An 18160-nucleotide genomic window follows, 5' to 3' on the forward strand; every position below is an offset into this window, starting at 1 on the left:
ATTGTGTAGAGTTCAAGGCACAGTAGAATGAAAACCAGCAGACTGGGTCTCTAACCATTGGAAAATAAGAATCTTTAGCAAAAAAGAAGTTGTATAAAGAAAGGACTGTGTAGAAATAGAAATCACTAGCATAATATAGTGTCTGGTGAGGGGAATGTTGAGCAAGCGTTTGATGAATAGCTTTTGGGGAGTGATGCTGGGGACTGGCAGAGGTAAGTACTGTGAAGAACCAACATAGATGACTGAGGATGAGAACGAAACAAAGAGCAGCATTTTCATCTGATTGACTAGTAGGTACTAATTTAAGAAAATTATACACAAAACCACAGATTTCAGAAACAAAAGGGTGTGGTTAAAAAGCTACACTGCCAAACAAAACTGTCCTTGTCACCCAGACTTCCTTTTGGGTGCATTTCTAGAACAATTCATAAAGCCGATTCTAATGCTGAAAATTGATAAGCTCCTTAGGTGATGAACTAATGATATACTTTGTAATATTACATTTCGGGTAGGTTCTATTACAACCTTGACAAGATTATGAACCTTGTAATGGCTTTGTCTTAAACATCTGTAAAATAACCATGGTGTAGCCATTTCAAGCTATCTTAAGTCTACATAGAATGTTAATTATGGCTATGTAAATGCTACTAGGAGGGCTATTTAAATCTGGTAGATTTTTGATATTCTCAGGTTATATTTGAAAAAATTCTAATTCTACATCACATTAGTGCTAATGAAAGTCATAATGACATTTCCTCTAACTTGTGTACCATCTTTTTTATAGAAGTGCAAGACCTTTTCACATAGGCATTATAAAAGGAATTAAAATTCTCATGAAGACAGTCGACTAGAAATGCCAAGCATCTTTTTTTCCTTTTGAGCAACAGCCAAGTAAGAAAACTGCTCTAGCACCAATTAGTCAAGATGTATTGACTGATTGTTGCTCATGAAACATTTTATAAGTGATTCTCTCTGGATTTGTCTTTATTTATCATGTTTATGTTAATAATGATAATACTTTTCACTCCTGTAGCAGTATTCAGTTTACAAAGTATTTTCAAATACAGGATCTTATTTGATCCTCACAAGGACCCTGCAAAGTATGTCCTGATGTTATCACTCTCATTTTATAGATGAAGAAACAAAAGCAGAGAGGTATACAGAGTTCAGAGCTGATGACTAAAAATCTCGAAGTTGAATCCACGTCCTCCAGTGCCATAAGTCTGACTGCCTACAAAATAATTTCCTTTGGCAGCAGTTACACAAAATTATTTTTGGCCATTACATATTCTAATAAGTTGATATTGTATAAAGGGGCATTTGAGTTAGAAAAGGAAAATAAAATTGCAAATTCTCTTCCATATCTAATCAATTGCTTCATAGTCCTAATATCACTCTTTGAAATATCACCTAAGATAATATTACTTCTTTGTAATTGGCTGTCTAAGCAATATCTCCTTAGACTTTTTAAATTTGGATAGTAAATATTCTAACATCTTTCTGGTTTCTAAAAATATCCATTTACATCTGCTTCCCCCCAAAATAATAGGCAAAATGAATACCCTTTTTGGTATCATGTAGCTCATCATTTTTAAATTCTCCCAGCTGCTGTTTATATTAGTGGGATGTCTTTCCTCTCATCCTCTTCCACATCTGTAATAAAACATCCTGGTGTTTCCTATCCCAGTGGAGAAGCCTTACCTATGGCCCAACCACATTGCCAGGCTTCCAGGCTCCTATGATTAAATAAGTGGTTGCTTTAAAAATGTGTCTCATATAAGGCCGTCAAGTCACAATATCCATCACTGCAACGGAAGCCAAGCATTTATTTAAAATAATGAGATAGCCTCATTTTCGTTTTTCCCTGAGAGGATTGTAGCGATGTTTAAAAATTCTCTGAATTCTAGAACTAGGGCAACACGTTGATTTGAAGAAAGCTATAATCTTCCCTTCTAATTTGAAGTGCACTTTTTCTGCAGTGAAATAGAGTGTAGCTTTCAGAATAGCAAGAGCCCTAGGCCCACACAAAGGCATTCTCATCCCGACCACTCCTCTTTCACATTGGCCCCATTCTTCCGAATGCAGGGATTTATAAAGACCTTGTCAATAAATTTCAAGGTATATTGAACTAAAAGGAGAAAAGTTCAAATAATTTCTTCCAGGTTTGAGAGGGAAATGATTTCAACTGCCAAGTCATGTTGAACATTACCTTTTGCTTTCCACCACTTCCTTATTGCAAATGATCTGTTGGGTGAGTTCAACTATGGGCTCTCTTTGAAAGGATTCATAATTAAATTTTTAAAGGAACAAATTAGCTCTCTGTCTTTCTGAGGCAGAGAAGTCAGAACACTTACTTACTCCTATGAGCATTCAGGGATTTCAACTTCTGTGCAATGGTGCCTTCCACAGCCAAAGAGGCTCGCTTCAAAGAAAGGCTAGGCGAGAAAGCCAGCCCTCTGTGATTTGAAGAGATAATAAGTTAGTACGTTGTATAACATAATGACTTATGAAATTCTTCCTTCAAGGACCATCATCTAGTGTTAATAGCGCTGTATTTCTTCCTCTCCTGTGCTTATTTAGAGCATAATTACAAGAGCGAGAGGAAGGAACAGAGTTGGGCATCGGAATAACCATTTGCCAAATTAATACAGCCGAGTAGAATCTTTGGCCTTTGGGGCTTGTTTATCAATGAGCAGTGTTGCAGTCTGAGTTCCTGTGCTACCCCACAGAATGAAGATTCTTTAATTTCACTGATACACCAGCTCTGAGGAAAGTTGTTTGAGATCACAACACTTATCAGAAAGAATCTTTTTAACCCTACTCAATATCATGATGGATTATACAGCCAGCTTCTCATCCATTTCAAAAGCCTTTCATAAGCACTAATACTTAGCTGTTTCTTTCTCTCTCTCTTTTCTGAATTTCTGTCTTCTTTGCATTCCTCTCTTTTAACTGGTTAAAATCAGGTTTATTTTTTTCAACAAGTTTCCCTTTTTGCATCATGTTTTTAAAGTTACTATGTGGACTTTAATGTTAAAACCACTTCTGTAGTGCCATGTGGTCTCTGAATATTCAAAACTGGCTCTGAATAGTGGAAATGCTGGTAATTTGAGGTGACACAGGAGAATTATCCTTATTCTCCAGAAACCAAGGAGTCAGTATCTCAAGAACTGTTGGCCCCAACCTTTTGGAAAATGTGCCACAGTCCTGACTTATCTTTCTGAACTAATTAGAGGTTTTAAGAGGGTCAAAGGAAAGAGAAAATGACAGGAGCAAAGTACTGCTTAAAACTATTCCATGTTCTTCACATAGTCTTAAAAAATAATCTGAACTGGCTTTTTTTTTTAATCTAAAAATAAATCCAACTTTGTGTCCCTTTCCACTCTCATTTTCATTTTTCTTTTAATGCTAATTACAAATTAAAAGTTGGTTTACCAAAACCCAGGAATTCACCTGCTCAGATCAAGAAATAACATATGAGGGAGTGAAGTCTTGTGAAGCAAAGTATTTCATTTATTGCTTCCCAGGAAAGTAGGTACCATGGGTGGAATTGTGTCACCCAAAAAAGATAGGTTGATGTCCTAACCCCAATACATCAGAATGTGACCTTATTTGGAAAAAAGGGTATTTACAGAGGTAATCAAGTTAAAATGAGGTCATTAGGGTAGGCCTTAATCTAATATGACTGACGTCCTTGTAAAAAGGGGAAATCTGGGCACAGAGACATGCACGGGGAGAACGCCATGTGAAGATGAAGGCAGAGATCTGGGTGATGCATCTACAAGCCTGGAGCGCCAGTGGTTGCCAACAAATCACCAGAAGCTAGGGGAGAAGCATGGGGCAGATTCTCCCTCACAGCCCTCAGAGGAAACCAGCCCTGCCAACATCTTCTCAGACTTCTAGCCTTCAGAACTGTGAGACAATAAATTTATGTTGTTTAATCTACCCAGTTTGTGGTACTTTGTTACAGCAGCCCTAGGAAATTCATACAGTAGGTAACCCATGGCTTTAGAAGCTGAGGGCTTTTGCAGGAGTGGGCAGAATGACCACAGTGGGAAACACAAAGCCAAGAAGATCCAAAAGACCAGGGAGGAGCAGTAGTCAAAAACTAAAAAGATGCTCCTAATGAAGCATTAATCCCAAAGAGCCAAGCAAAGAAACAAAAACTTAGTAAAAGCTTCAAAGACTGAACCAGAGATCACAAGGCATTCTGTTCTCAGCTCCAATGTCACCCCCTCAGAGAGTGACCAATTTATCTAAAGTACCCCCGCGACCCCACCTCTGTTCAGTCTCTATCCCATTACCCCACTTTATTCACATTACAGCACTTATCACTACCTGAAACTATTTTTGCATTCCTTTATGATATGTTTATTTTCAGCCTCCCTCTCCCAGAAAGCGAGCTCCCCATCTGTCTTACCAACTTGTAGAACAGGCCTGGCATCTAACAGGTGTTCAGTGCCTCTTTGATGAACAAATGAAGTAGATTTGAAAATCCAAGGGAAGTCAGAACTTGGAGACATTATATCCTTGCAACACCAGGGAGTGGGAGCTGACCACTTGCTGGAGCCCCTGCAGCCTTGCCCATGGGTGTAGGGAAGTTGGAATGATTGCCAAGCCAACTCAGTGGCAACCAAGGCCTAGGAAATCCATGTAGACTTGTACCTGCCTGAACTGTGATGGAGAAGGACATGAACTTGGTACCCCAAACTGCGCACAGGTCACCCAAGAGACACTACCCACTTGCTCCTAGAACTTACCTCTGCCACACAACAGAAAAACTTTAGCAAATTTAGGGGCTTTTTTTTTTTTTTAATAAATTACTCTTAATAACAGACTACCTACCATGCAATTTCTAAGAGAAACACGTGCTTCTTAAATTGAAAATTCTGCCCTGTTAACTTCCTGAAGTTGAAAGTAGCTAGTTACTGAAGGAGTCTGTGAATGAGGAAATACAGTAAGGGCCCTGGGGGAAAAATCTTTCAAGTGTTCTAGTTGAATGTTTCTATTTTGGAGGGATTTGTATCTAATGGATGACAAGTTAATGTGTCATCAGTGTCTGTGGTTGTGGTAGGGCTGCTAAAAGGAATGACAAATGTTGTAAGTGCAACTCCTATTTTACTGATACATTAAAGTGTCTGTTAAACAAGATTTTTCTTTTTTTTAATCTTGTAAAACTGAAAGAACCCTCCAGAGGATTCTGCTTTGTGACATTCAGCTCCTTCTCCAGAACTTGCAGCTAACTTATTTTCTTTGCTTTTCAGTGGACCTTCGGCTTTGAGTTTTCTAGGAAGAAAACAGAATTCTCTAGCAGAAAGTCTGTACAGTGTAGCCACTAAACCAAAAAACTGAGAGCAATCCTATATATTTAGAAGAATCAATCAATATATGTGCTCTGGATCCTGAATCATGAACTGATGAACTCCTCATATAATCCCTTCATCCCCATTAGAACCTGCTCTTTTTATCAAAATACCACTTGCCTTTTTAGCACCCTTTCCCCAGCAACTCAAACAATTGGTGATGACAATTAATACCTATAATATATTTGGAGATACAGCAGATGTTATTTTTGCCCTTAGTTTATCCTTAAGGTTACTGAGGCACAGAAGGCCACATGGCAAGTTAGGCCGACTCAAGGAGAAAACGTGGACATTTGGCCCGTAATCGACTACTTCATCCAGCATACTTGAAATTACTCTTTAGAGTTAAATGCATCATGCTGCTCTCTCTTGTCTTTACTTATATTACGATTTCTGGTCCAGAGGCATATTTTTGTGCTTGTTTGGCCACCCAAGAAATCTGTCTGGTTGTAAGCAAAGAGGACATTTTTAGCACCCCTTGCTGTAGGTGCACATCATCCTCGGCCGCTTTTCAGATTCTAAGGTGGTTCTTTTGCCCATTTCAAATCCTCTGTTTTTATTGGTGATAATTTGCATTTACTAGTGACCAACATGTAATACTGTGCCTACTTCTGTTCTCATGTATGAAAAAAAGGTCAATAGAGTGATTCTTTCAGTATATGTGTATTTTCAGTATATTTCAGTCTGAATGTGTGTGTGAGTGTGTAAGTGTGTGTGTGTGTGTGTGTGTGTGTGTTTCAGGACTTCAGAGAAAGGGAACTGCAAAGTGTTTCTGAACCACAACAGTTATAGCTCTCCCCCCAACCCCAGCATCTTCAAGCTTTAATGTGCTCTTTGCCAATCACCATTTTTTGTTGATCAAGGATCCGCACAGAACTAGTGTAGTGTGGTGTGTAGCAAACAACAATGAACTAGAAAAAAATTCAAGCAGTGGATGCATATCTAAGAAAATAAACATCTGGATCCCTGGGAGAATAGCAGCCTGAGATGCTCCCTGCCACCCTGGGCTTTCCCATGCAAGACGGTGCCTGTTGTCCTAACAGGCCTTAGGAATCCTGGGATGACTACTAACCTAGTCACTCATTAGCTGTGGGATGACTACTAACCTAGTCACTCATTAGCTGAGTCATCTTCAGCAAGCTACTTAATATTTTTGAGTTCCATTATCTCATCTGTAAAATGGCAAAAATACCTCTCTTGTAACACCATATGGAATGAAGCTCTATAAAATACATGGCATAGACTACAGCACACAGCACAGTGCCTGGTGTACTATATGTATTTTAAAATGAGACCTATAGTAACAATGGTAAGAAGTATTATGTTTGTTAGCTGTCTAGGGAAGAATACTCATTCTTCTATGAAAAGTGTTTTTGTAAATACATACTTTATTCATACTCTCATCTAGATCTATTTCTTCCTCTTTTAGCTCTTTATAAATTTCCCAGATACCTGTGTTTATGAAGTCCCTTTCCCCAGAAAATCATACAGAAAGGCATCAGATAAACAAATTTTCATTTATTCTTTTGGGGCATAGAACTGTGGGAGAAGTAAATCCTTAATATGGAAGAATGAATTGCTATTGGAAACAGTGGACAGGATTTGGGGAAGGTAAAATCCTCCCTTACGCTGTTTGGACTGCAAAGATGGATAACTAGCTGCTCAGATCAGAACAGTTTCTGAGAGCCACTCTCCATCTGACCCCTGCTACCTCAATAGCCCCAAATCTCACCACCCCCGCCGTCCTCCCCATCACCCTGTCCTCTTCCTTTACTCCACTATTTGCAGTCCTAGTACACACCATGCTCTTTCATTTTATGCCTTTGCATATGCTGTTCCCTCTGCCTAGAATGTCCAACCCTCACCCGGATAATTCCTAGTTGTCCTTGAAGATTCAGCTTAGATAACTTTTCCGAACTTTCCATGGCATCCTCCCCAAGGCAACCTCATTGTTTGACTGCAGGATGGAATGGAGGAGGGGGATTCACACTGCAGTCTGTGGAATGGTGCACTTTGGAGCTGTACCGTGCACAGTCTGCAAGACTGTACCTGGTTCTCCCACACCCACTTCACCAGCCCACCTCTCCTAGGTATTCCAACAGCCTCATGATGAAAATTTTTATCCCACTGTTTTAATCATTTACTTGAAGTCTTTCCTTCTAGACTTTGAGTTCCTGAAGGTTCTAGTTCTGTTTTTCCAATACTTTGCATACACCGTTAATCCTTCATTAATAGCCTGCTTAGTGGTTCCAGAAGGCAACTTGGAGCCTTTTCCAGGTGAAGCTTTTTTGGAGTCCCTTAACAGCTTAGTAATAGGCGGCTCACAATTTAGTAGGACAGTATGAAAGGTGACAAGGGCTATAAGATGATGAGAGTCACTCACATTCCTTTGGAATTCAAATGAAGTCGATGTCTGTAAATCCTAAATTGAGAAGCGCTCTTCTAAATCTCTATTGCTGGTTTTTCTCACTTCCTTTTGCTTATTGTTTAAAGTATCAAAGCTCGCTGCACATCACATTCTTCTTTTTGTTGGCTTTGGTGCACCTTAGAGCAGAAATTTCCTCCAGGAGGCCAAGGACACTGCAGACTATATTAGGAGAGGACACATTATGGGTTGGACGAAGCCTGACTATGCCTAGAGTCATGCTACTTGAAGCCATTCTAATCAGTTAGTTAGAACTGCAACCACAGTGAGTTATTGCCAGTCTCATATAGATCATATAGTCACAGTCAGCTCTTGGCTTAGACAAGACAATGTGTATTGTCTCTGCTGTTGCCCATCATGTCTTTTCATTTCATTATGACTATTTTCCTTAGAAGCATGATTTTCAATCTATAATCTCAGTTAAATTCTTTCAACACAGTTGGTACATTTAAGCACATAGTTTTCTTTGAAGCAGACTTTATTGAGACTGATATACATTACCTGCTATCTCTGTCTTCCACAACTACCATATTTTGCTGTAACTAGAAAGGAAGAGACAATTTTTCCATGAACGGATTTTGTAACCTGGCATATATATTTAACTAACATGATAGCAGCTGAAGTTCCAGAAAGGATTGGGTTCCAAAGGACAACTTTTTAACTTGAACACCAATTAAAGTGCTGTGTCACATCTTCATTGAATTTATGGCCCCCAACTCTCTTATTATACTCCTGCTATGTTATAGGCAAGGGTAACTAAGTAAAAGGAATTAAAAGGGGACAGTATAATTTCATCAAGGGATGTTGAAAGCCATAAAAAGTGATACCATTTAGATCAATTCCAAAATGAATGCTGCCAGCTGTCTGAAAGGGCACTCTGGGATGGTCTCCATGCCTCAAGGGTAACGATATTCTCCATATGAAGCCTCATAGAAAACTGAGATTCAAAAATTAACATTTGTGAGAGCCAAAGCGAGGAAAAAGTGAAGAAAAGTTGGGAATTACTTCTAAGACAGAGCCAAGAGAGACAATTTTAGCAGAGATTTTCCCGTGGTAATCCACACGTTTTCAAATACAGGGCTAGAGAAAGCAAAGAGCTGTTGAGAACTGATTACTTCCTCAGTCAAGCAAACAAAAACTCAGACTTGGAAAAATGGAAAAGAGATATGAGGCCATATATGAGACTTTCCTGCTTGAAAGAAGACTTTAGTGTCAGAAAGTGTTTAATTGCAAAGAAGCGTTCTTGTAGAGAAGGGGAAACTTTTTAAAATTACTAATGTTCAATTTATTTCATATTCACTTATAGTTTATAATCGGTATACTTCTTAATTGGGCATGAATATACATTAACAACTTCTACTAAGGGGAGAAAAGAGAGGATGGTTATGTCAGGAAGTTTTCAGTACTGATGGAAATGAATGATTATGTTTATTTTAGTCATTGCAGGTAATTCTTATACCCTTGTTTTGTTTATTTGAAGTTGTAAAATTACTAAATAAATCTGAACGACAACTGTACTTTATTGATTTTGCAGAGATAAAAGGAAGACTTATGAGGCATGGAATCGTCCATCAGGTTTGGAAGAAAGTAGAGTGAATGCGGAGATGCCAGACTGCCACTAAGACCCATGGACAATTCTGCACTCACATTTCTCTATCGAACTTTAAGATTTGTGAGTAATATGTTGCCTTTGCAAGATGAAAAGAAACTAATGCCAAGCAGGCATATTCTTCAATATTTGGAATAGACGTGCTTTCAAGACCATGGCTTCAAAGGTCTCCTGTTTATATGTTTTGACAGTTGTGTGCTGGGCCAGCGCACTCTGGTACTTGAGTGTAACGCGTCCTACATCCTCCTACACTGGCTCCAAGCCATTCAGCCACCTAACAGTTGCCAGGAAAAACTTTACCTTTGGCAACATAAGAACTCGACCTATAAACCCACATTCTTTTGAATTTCTTATAAATGAACCCAACAAATGTGAGAAAAATATTCCTTTTCTTGTTATCCTCATCAGCACCACCCACAAAGAGTTCGATGCCCGCCAGGCAATCCGAGAGACATGGGGGGATGAGAACAACTTTAAAGGGATCAAGATAGCCACTCTCTTCCTCCTGGGCAAGAATGCTGATCCTGTTCTGAATCAGATGGTGGAGCAAGAGAGCCAAATCTTCCATGACATTATCGTGGAGGACTTCATTGACTCCTACCATAACCTTACCCTCAAAACATTAATGGGGATGAGATGGGTGGCCACTTTTTGTTCAAAAGCCAAATATGTCATGAAAACAGACAGTGACATTTTTGTAAACATGGACAACCTTATTTATAAACTACTAAAACCCTCCACCAAGCCAAGAAGAAGGTATTTTACTGGCTACGTCATCAACGGAGGGCCAATCCGGGACGTCCGCAGTAAGTGGTATATGCCCAGGGATTTGTACCCTGACAGTAATTACCCACCATTCTGTTCGGGGACTGGCTATATCTTTTCAGCCGACGTGGCGGAACTCATTTACAAGACCTCACTCCACACAAGGCTGCTTCACCTTGAAGATGTATATGTGGGACTATGTCTTCGAAAACTGGGCATACATCCTTTCCAGAACAGTGGCTTCAATCACTGGAAAATGGCCTACAGTTTGTGTAGGTATCGCCGAGTTATCACCGTGCATCAGATCTCTCCAGAAGAAATGCACAGAATCTGGAATGACATGTCAAGCAAGAAACATCTCAGATGTTAGCATTTTTACCAATGTAAATATGTTTCTTTCCTTTTTTAAGAAATGGGGCCTCGGGTGTTGGCATTTTACAGGCATCACCAATGGATATGAACTGGTGAAGGGGTTTTGTAAAAAGTTTTTTTCTTCCCACTCCTAGTTCCTTTCTTGGATTACCAATTTGCAAATGTTAGGCTCTGGTCATAGAAACAATACCTGAGTTAGAAGGGTCAGATTTCGTTCTCAGGTCCTAAGGAATTGCATTTATCCCAAAAAGCAACTTCCTAACAACTGCTAGGATTTCCATACTGTGCATCTGAGAGAAAAATCTGGTTCTGGGAAACTGAAATTCACGGTAATGTCTTCACATCGTCTCTGCAAAAATAAATAAATAAGTAAATAACTCTTTTTCAAAAACAATTCAGAAATAATGCACAGTCAGGAAAACACACTGGATGTGATTATTAATATTGTGTGTGCCGTTACATTGAATTTTTGCATATATTGCCATGTAATGTGTACAGTATTTGCGGTTCCACCAAGAAATGAACTTAGTCCTGGCAGGGAGGCTGCAGTTAAATAAATGGAAATTTAAACTTGAGAATCAAATATTCTGTATGTTTGGAAGATAACTCTGCTTGCTCATCCAAGAATTAAACCTGGTCAGCGGGTGGAATGTATATAAAATGCTACTTAACAAAATAAACAAGATAATTTTTTTTTTCTATTTTGCTCTTTCAGAACAAACATTACTTGGTGCCTCCAAGGAGACTTTGCCAAATGTAATCTCACCTGCTTCCCTCCGTGCCATGTCGCTAAGCGCATTTTACATTTTCTGGCTCAGGCAGGCATATGTGTAGAAATAAGTTGGTAGGAGGCCAGAAGAACAATAAATCACACAGAGAAAATACAAATTTAAATATGCATTATAATTAACATAAGCTTAGCTGTGGTATAAGATGCCCCTCCCACACATTTGCAAAGCACGTGAGAAACTCTTTTAATGGGTACCAATGTTATCGAATGATTTAGCCCTACAGCCAATAGATGTAATTCTCTCTAACATCTGAAATATCCAAGTACGTCTAGCAGCAATGCTGTTAGGAGTGTTCTGGAAGCTCTGTGGTTGAGGTTCATGGGAAGGAAGGGTGGGGAAGCCCGGGTTCAGGTCCTATTGATGCCATCATACTTACTGCATCTTGTGAGCAGACACCTTAACCTTGCTGTGCTTCAATATGCTCATTTACAAATGGCTGGAAAAAAACACCTACCTCACAAGTGCTGTGAGAGCAAATTGCATTTGCTAAATATTTTGAGATCCTTAGTTTAAAAGGTGCTACGTAATGCAATGTATCATGCATTATGCTAAATGCTAAAATAATTACGTAACTACGATGATGGTCATCAGTAGTAGTAACATCATTTTAATATAAAATCTGCCAAAATAAAGATCAATTATGAACTATTAGTGCACCTGATTCTTCTAAGACTGACTTTTCCTTGGATATAAGTTACATGTTTGGGGAAGCTTCAATTTCTCTGTCATTTCTTCTGGTTTCAATGAATAAGTTATTACTTCAGTGCATTGCCTTGACATCCCAGGGTGCTGGAAGTGAAGGCAGCTGCCTTTCTTTAGGGAGGAGCCTCCAGCTGGGGGTGTATCACAGTAATTGAAGCACATGCTTTGCAAAATGTATCACATCAACTTAGATCTCAGGAAGCATTTGACCTGAATTCTCAGTAAGAAATTTGAGGACAGATAGAGCTAGTCCACCTCTATCAGAAGAAGACTAGGCACTGAGCAAACCCATACATTGCACATTTTCCACATTCATTAGAAAACCTTTGGGGGCCAGCCTGGGGGCATAGTGGTTAAGTTCGCATGCTCTGCTTTGGCAGCCCAGGGTTTGCAGATTCAGATCCTGGGCGCGGACCTACATGCTGCTCATCAAGCCGTGCTGTGGCGGCGTCCCACATACAAAAATAGAGGAAGATTGGCACAGATGTTAGCTCAGTGACAATCTTCCTCAAGCAAAAAGAGGAAGATTGACAACAGATGTTAGCTCAGGGCCAATCTTCCTCACCAAAAAAAAAAAAAAAGAAAACTTCTGTTTTCATTCAAAGAAAGCCCCACAACTGAAAGAGTACAACTTTTCTTTTTTAACCTGACCCTTGGAAGCTCCCCTAGAAGTTGATAGCAAACAGGTAGACAAAATGAACAAGTGGAAGTCATGGTCTATTTTTAAAAACACTGGATCTCTCACCCCCAGCCCCAAAGAACCCAATATGAGACATGCCTCCCCATCCTTTAGTATAGCTTCATCTTACAGTCAGCAGGATGGCTGAGTTTGATTAGAAAACAGCATTAAGTAGCCTGGGGAGAGATGGATCAGCACAAGGTGAGCGACTTTCCACCCGCCAACGCTCAACTGCTATGAGTTCTGTTCACTGGAAAAGTCTCATGACTTTGTATTTGGTTCACCTTTCAACCATCCAGCCGCATCCAGCTTTTGTCTCATACCACTATGTTGCATCTACCTTATGCTCAGTCAAGCCACCTTCAGTGTCAAGGAATTGCACATTATAAACATCATATATGTACATCTATGAATTGTTTTATATGTGTGTGTGTGTGTGTGTGTGTACATTACAAATAGAGCCCTAATCTTAAAAAGGAGCAAAAATCAGAGAATCATACGTCTTAAAGAACTATTTCCTAACTTTTTTATGCTAGGTAGTACCCATGTGACAAACATGTAAATATACATCAAAAACTACATGTATATATTTTAAAGGCATTTTTTTTTTCTTCTCCCTGACTGTATGTGTAGCTAGAATCTGCTTGCTATGGGACATTTTCTTCTGCATGGAGCTTGGTGAGGCAAGGCCATTCGTCCAGTGTTTCAATAGCCTACAGCATGTTTGCCCTTCGTTTTTTGAATGTTCAAAAGATGTTTAACTCAAGTGATGAAGAAAAAGCTCTAATTTTCTACTTTTGTTAATTTTACGACACTGGCCAGACTATGGTTTCAATTATTTCTTAAGCTGGTTTTTTTTTATTTTTATCATTTCTCTGACATAAAATAATGGTTCAGACAATATTGTACCAGGAGTCATTCAGACAATTTTTACAAAACTTTCTGACTGTCCTCCAACCTGTTTTGTTCATTATGCGTTGAATAACAAAAGAAATCAACAATCAGTGTCTGTATTATTAAAATTTCTTTTTTAAATTCATTTTTGGAAAGAAAAGTTTTACCTTTGGTGGCTAGTTTGTGTGGCTTTGTGTCTTCTTATATTGGAGCAAATGCCAGTTTCAATATATCATATTGTATTTTTAGATAACTAGAATCAAAAAATGAAGATCATTTTCGATTTGGATTAAATTCAGAAGAACAAAACCCCTTCGAGTGACATGATATGAGGAAAACAAACTCTTTACAGAGAAGCCAAGGAAGGAGTTTTTCAATCAAATCTCTACTATCAAAAGACAATGGAATATTTATGTAAAACATCTGGGATTCATTTTCTACCTTTCCTAATATGTGGGTTTAGTGGGGGAATTGATTATGTCATTTCTTCTGTAAAGGTGAAAATAGTTTTTATAAGCAACAAGATAACTTGTGAATGAAAGAAGAAGTAATTTACCAGAAATGCTTGTTGATGATAATTGACATTTAGGTATATCGTGATATATGAATGATTGTATTTATGTATTTATTTGTCAAAATTGTACATACTATTTCGCCAAACGTAATTGTCTGTAAACGTGCATTCTCCAGGTTTGTGGTGCCATTTAGGGTTACACGGGCTGCCAGTCAAGCTGCTAATCAGAATACTATTTTTTGTATCAATGTTATAAAACTGAAAAATGACAAGCAGATGCTGAAGATGTCAGTTTCTTCGCCTTCCTCTTGAAATGTAAACTGTTGATTGAAACGATGCTGATGTATAAGCCCATCTGTCATGAGGAAGATTATAGTTCCATAAAGCTGATTTTTTAAACCATTGGGACAAATAAACAGAAGGAGAATGTATTTTCCACTTTGCTTCTTTTCTGAAAGAATCTCTTTGGCGAGATGTGATCATTAAAATGAGCCAATGCCCTGTCGTTTGTCATTAACCTTCTCCACAACCCCAACATAGGTAATAGTGCAAACATTCAGAGCTCATCTACGAGAGCCCAACATGACTTAACAGTCACCTTAGAGATGATTTGGCCTGGTAGACCATGGGGTCCTCCAGGATTTAGGAAAGAGGTATCTCCCTGACCCCTTGGCAGCCTCAGGAAAGTCTCTGTGTTAAATTCTATGGGTTAAACATGCCAACAAATTCCAGTCCAGGGGGCATTATATTGATAACATGCTTGGTGAATTAAGACATGTTAAATCTAAGGCAAAACTGTCATTTTTATGTTTCACCTTCATATATCCTTTGGAATATTGCATACTATTTTAAAAGTTTGATCGGATTGGAAGAATGCTGTTCAGGCATTCTTTTTGTGTGTGTGTGTGTGTGTGAGGAAGATCAGCCCTGAGCTACCATCCATGCCAATCCTCCTCTTTTTTTTTGCTAAAGAAGACTGGCCCTGAGCTAACATCCGTGCTGATCTTCCTCTACTTTTTGCGGGACGCCGCCACAGCATGGCCTGACAAGGGGTGCATCAGTGCACATGAGATCCAAACCCCAGGCCGCCAGAAGCGGAGCGCACACACTTAACCACTACGCCACGGGGCCAGTCCCCTGTTCAGGCATTCTTTACAGCAGACAAGTAGATGCTGATGGCTGACGCCTGAGTTTGTAAGCAAGAAACTGATAGCTATTTAATAGACAAAAGTTCATTTTCTTATCAATCCTGCTCTAGCTAAATTGGTCTTCACTTTTTAATGGAAATTTAACTTTGGAATTACTACCACTTTACTTAGGAATTCTAAAAGGTAAAGTCTATCAGGTAAGCTGAATATGTGAGTAAATGATGAAAATATAAAACATATGGATTCGTATTCAATGTGACTTCTTAAAAGGACCAACATCAAGAGCAATGTTCTAAAAGTGTGTCCCCAAACCAGGAGCATCAGCGTCATGTGGGAACTTGTTAGATATGCAAATTCTTGAGCCCCACCAGAAACTTGGAGGTGTGGCTCAGCAATCTATTTTAACCAATCCTTTGGGTGCTTCTGATGCACACTAGAGAGAACACTGATCAAGAGCAGGAGTTGGCAAACTACACTCTGTAAACCACATCTAGCCTGCTGCCCAGGAGCTAAGAATGGCTTCAGGATGAATACTTGCAATGACTTCATGGTAGGGCATGCTAACATTGAACCCCAATGAAGCAAAATGTTATCCTAACAGTAAGAATTCCACTCTCTCATTAGTAGATGTGTATTGTAAAAAAAAAAAAAAAAAGTACTCAATTCTTATTTTATTATATTTTGAATTCCATCAACACAGAAACTGTGGAAATGTGTTTCTTGTTATACAAGTACTTTCATATTTTCAACCTTGCTTCTTGACCTGCAAAGTTTAAAGTATTTATTATCTGGTCCTCTACAGGAAAATTTTGCCAACCTCTGACTTATAGAAACAGGGAAACATCTGAAAAAGGTGCTATATACAAAATTCCTCCAGTTGTAAATGAGAAGTCACATCAATAAAGCATACTGGAATTGTCCCCATGCAGCCAAGGAAATGACAATGTAGTCGTGATAATGAATTACGTTAAAAACCAACGGCTGCATATATTTTTTAAATACTTCTTTTTTCTCTCTCAGAGCGATTTTTAAAAATTATAAAAGCTAGGTTCTAATTGTAACAATTACCCAAAGCCAATTAATATATTGCTTAAAGATGGGTGGGTATTAGACCTAAGAGGGTGAGTTTCGTATACAGTAACTTATCATAATTATAAGCATTCTATTTTCTCATTTACTTAATTGATTGTCATAGCTTTCCAGATGAATTCACGCTGCTGGAAGAGAATTGAATACATTTCTGAGAGAAAAAAAAGCAGAAATGGGGCTATATAGAAGAGTGATGTGTCCCAGAATATAATCCATGTGAGCATGAAAAATTGCCCTCAATAACCTCTTTGCTGGTTAAAATAGGCATTTTTGTGAAATGAAAAAGAAATGAATGAAAAAGTATTATTGATTTAACTACATCTGTAATAACACTGGCTCGACTATCTCTTCAGCCAGAGGTGCCTAGCTCTCAAGAAAAATTTTCCATTTAGTTTTCCTTATAGAATCTATTAGTTTGGCACATTATGTCGACTGTTTGTTATGCCTCTTGCAATGACCTCAGTCCTCACCTGGAGGGAGCATGGCATGAGAGGTGATTTATTCTCTCTCTGAGGTTTATTCCAGAGCGTTTACTCAGCAGTGGCTGCCTGACATGGCAGGCTGGGCAGAGTTACGTGTGGGGGTTTTGTGATGAAGACTATTTTTCAGCGGAGACGAGGATGACCTCACCAAGTGTGAGGTGAGAGAAAAGAAAACATCAGAGACTCTCCTTTTGCAAAGCCTTACATTTTCAGTGCGCATTCTTCTGTTTTGTCGTTGTCTTGTTTAATCCTAACAATAGCCCCTTGACGTAGTTGCTGCTTTTATCTCAATTGACAGATTAGGAAACTGAGGCAACACAGAATTTTGTAATTTACGGGGTGAACTCAGGCCCTCTGGCTCTAACGGCTATGTTCTTAACCACTACAGCACACTACCTCTAAAAAAGTAACATATACCCCTACTACCACGCCCTCTACATTCACCCGTGTTTCTATGGAACTCAGTGTAATTATTTTAATTTGTTTTCTGATCGGAACTTCCCTCTCTTTCTTATTGAATCATAATTTACATATTTTAAAATTCACCCTTTTTAAGTGTGCAGTTCTATGGGTTTTGACAAATGCATACATTCAGGTAACCACCACCATAATCAAGACATGGAACAGTTCTATCACCTCCCCATCCCAATTCTCTCAGGCCCCTTTGTAATCAACCCCCTCCTCCAGCCTCTGCCAATCACTGATCTCTTTCTAAATTTCTATCTTACATGAGATTTCATTTTATTCAATAGTCTTTATATGTAACGTTTAATGTTTAGAAAAATGCTCTTCAGATAACTCATTATGACAACTTAGTACAAAGAAAGGGAAAAATCTGAAAAGGAAGAGAATAGAGAAAGACAGAAAATCTTAAGAAAATACTTAAACAACATGAAATTACAGGTAAAAGATACAGAAATTTAAAAATGAACCACCATTGATTCGATAATATCCAGATCTAATGAATATTAATAAGAAGGTACAAGTCAACAATCTATAACCCCACTCACTCAGAGGTTGGCCCAGCTCACTAGGAACTTGAATAGAGCTTCTACCCTTCCGAGCTCATACACACATTTCTGTAGAGTAGAAAGAATGATCTATAAGTTCAATTACACTTTTTTCCCTCTTGGAAGCAAAGGATCCTCTGGAGAGTCATCCATCACTCGCTAGCTCATTAAAAAGGCAAGCCCTCTCTGTACTTGGGGATTTGTCTCCGCACCTGTCTCAAACCACACTCAGATGAGCTCGACTTCTGTATCTGCCTGTGCTTCCTTTCTATTGGTTTCTTCAACATATGCTAGTTCACATTTCCTTTAGGAAAAAA

General features: G+C 38.8%; 1 protein-coding gene across 1 annotated transcript in view; it reads left to right on the forward strand.

Moving 5' to 3' along the window:
* Positions 1 to 11235, forward strand: part of B3GALT1 (beta-1,3-galactosyltransferase 1) — a 503223-nt gene extending 491988 nt beyond the window's left edge. The window contains exon 4 of the mRNA XM_087435339.1: positions 9323 to 11235. Coding sequence (XP_087291465.1) covers positions 9552 to 10532 — 981 coding nt within the window. The 5' untranslated portion in view covers positions 9323 to 9551 and the 3' untranslated portion in view covers positions 10533 to 11235. The remainder of the gene's footprint in view (positions 1 to 9322) is intronic.
* The last annotated feature ends 6925 nt before the right edge of the window (positions 11236 to 18160 follow it).

Source organism: Ceratotherium simum, chromosome 9 (assembly GCF_057802395.1).
Source record: "Ceratotherium simum simum isolate JZ-2026a chromosome 9, ASM5780239v1, whole genome shotgun sequence".
Taxonomy (NCBI): Eukaryota; Metazoa; Chordata; class Mammalia; order Perissodactyla; family Rhinocerotidae; genus Ceratotherium; species Ceratotherium simum.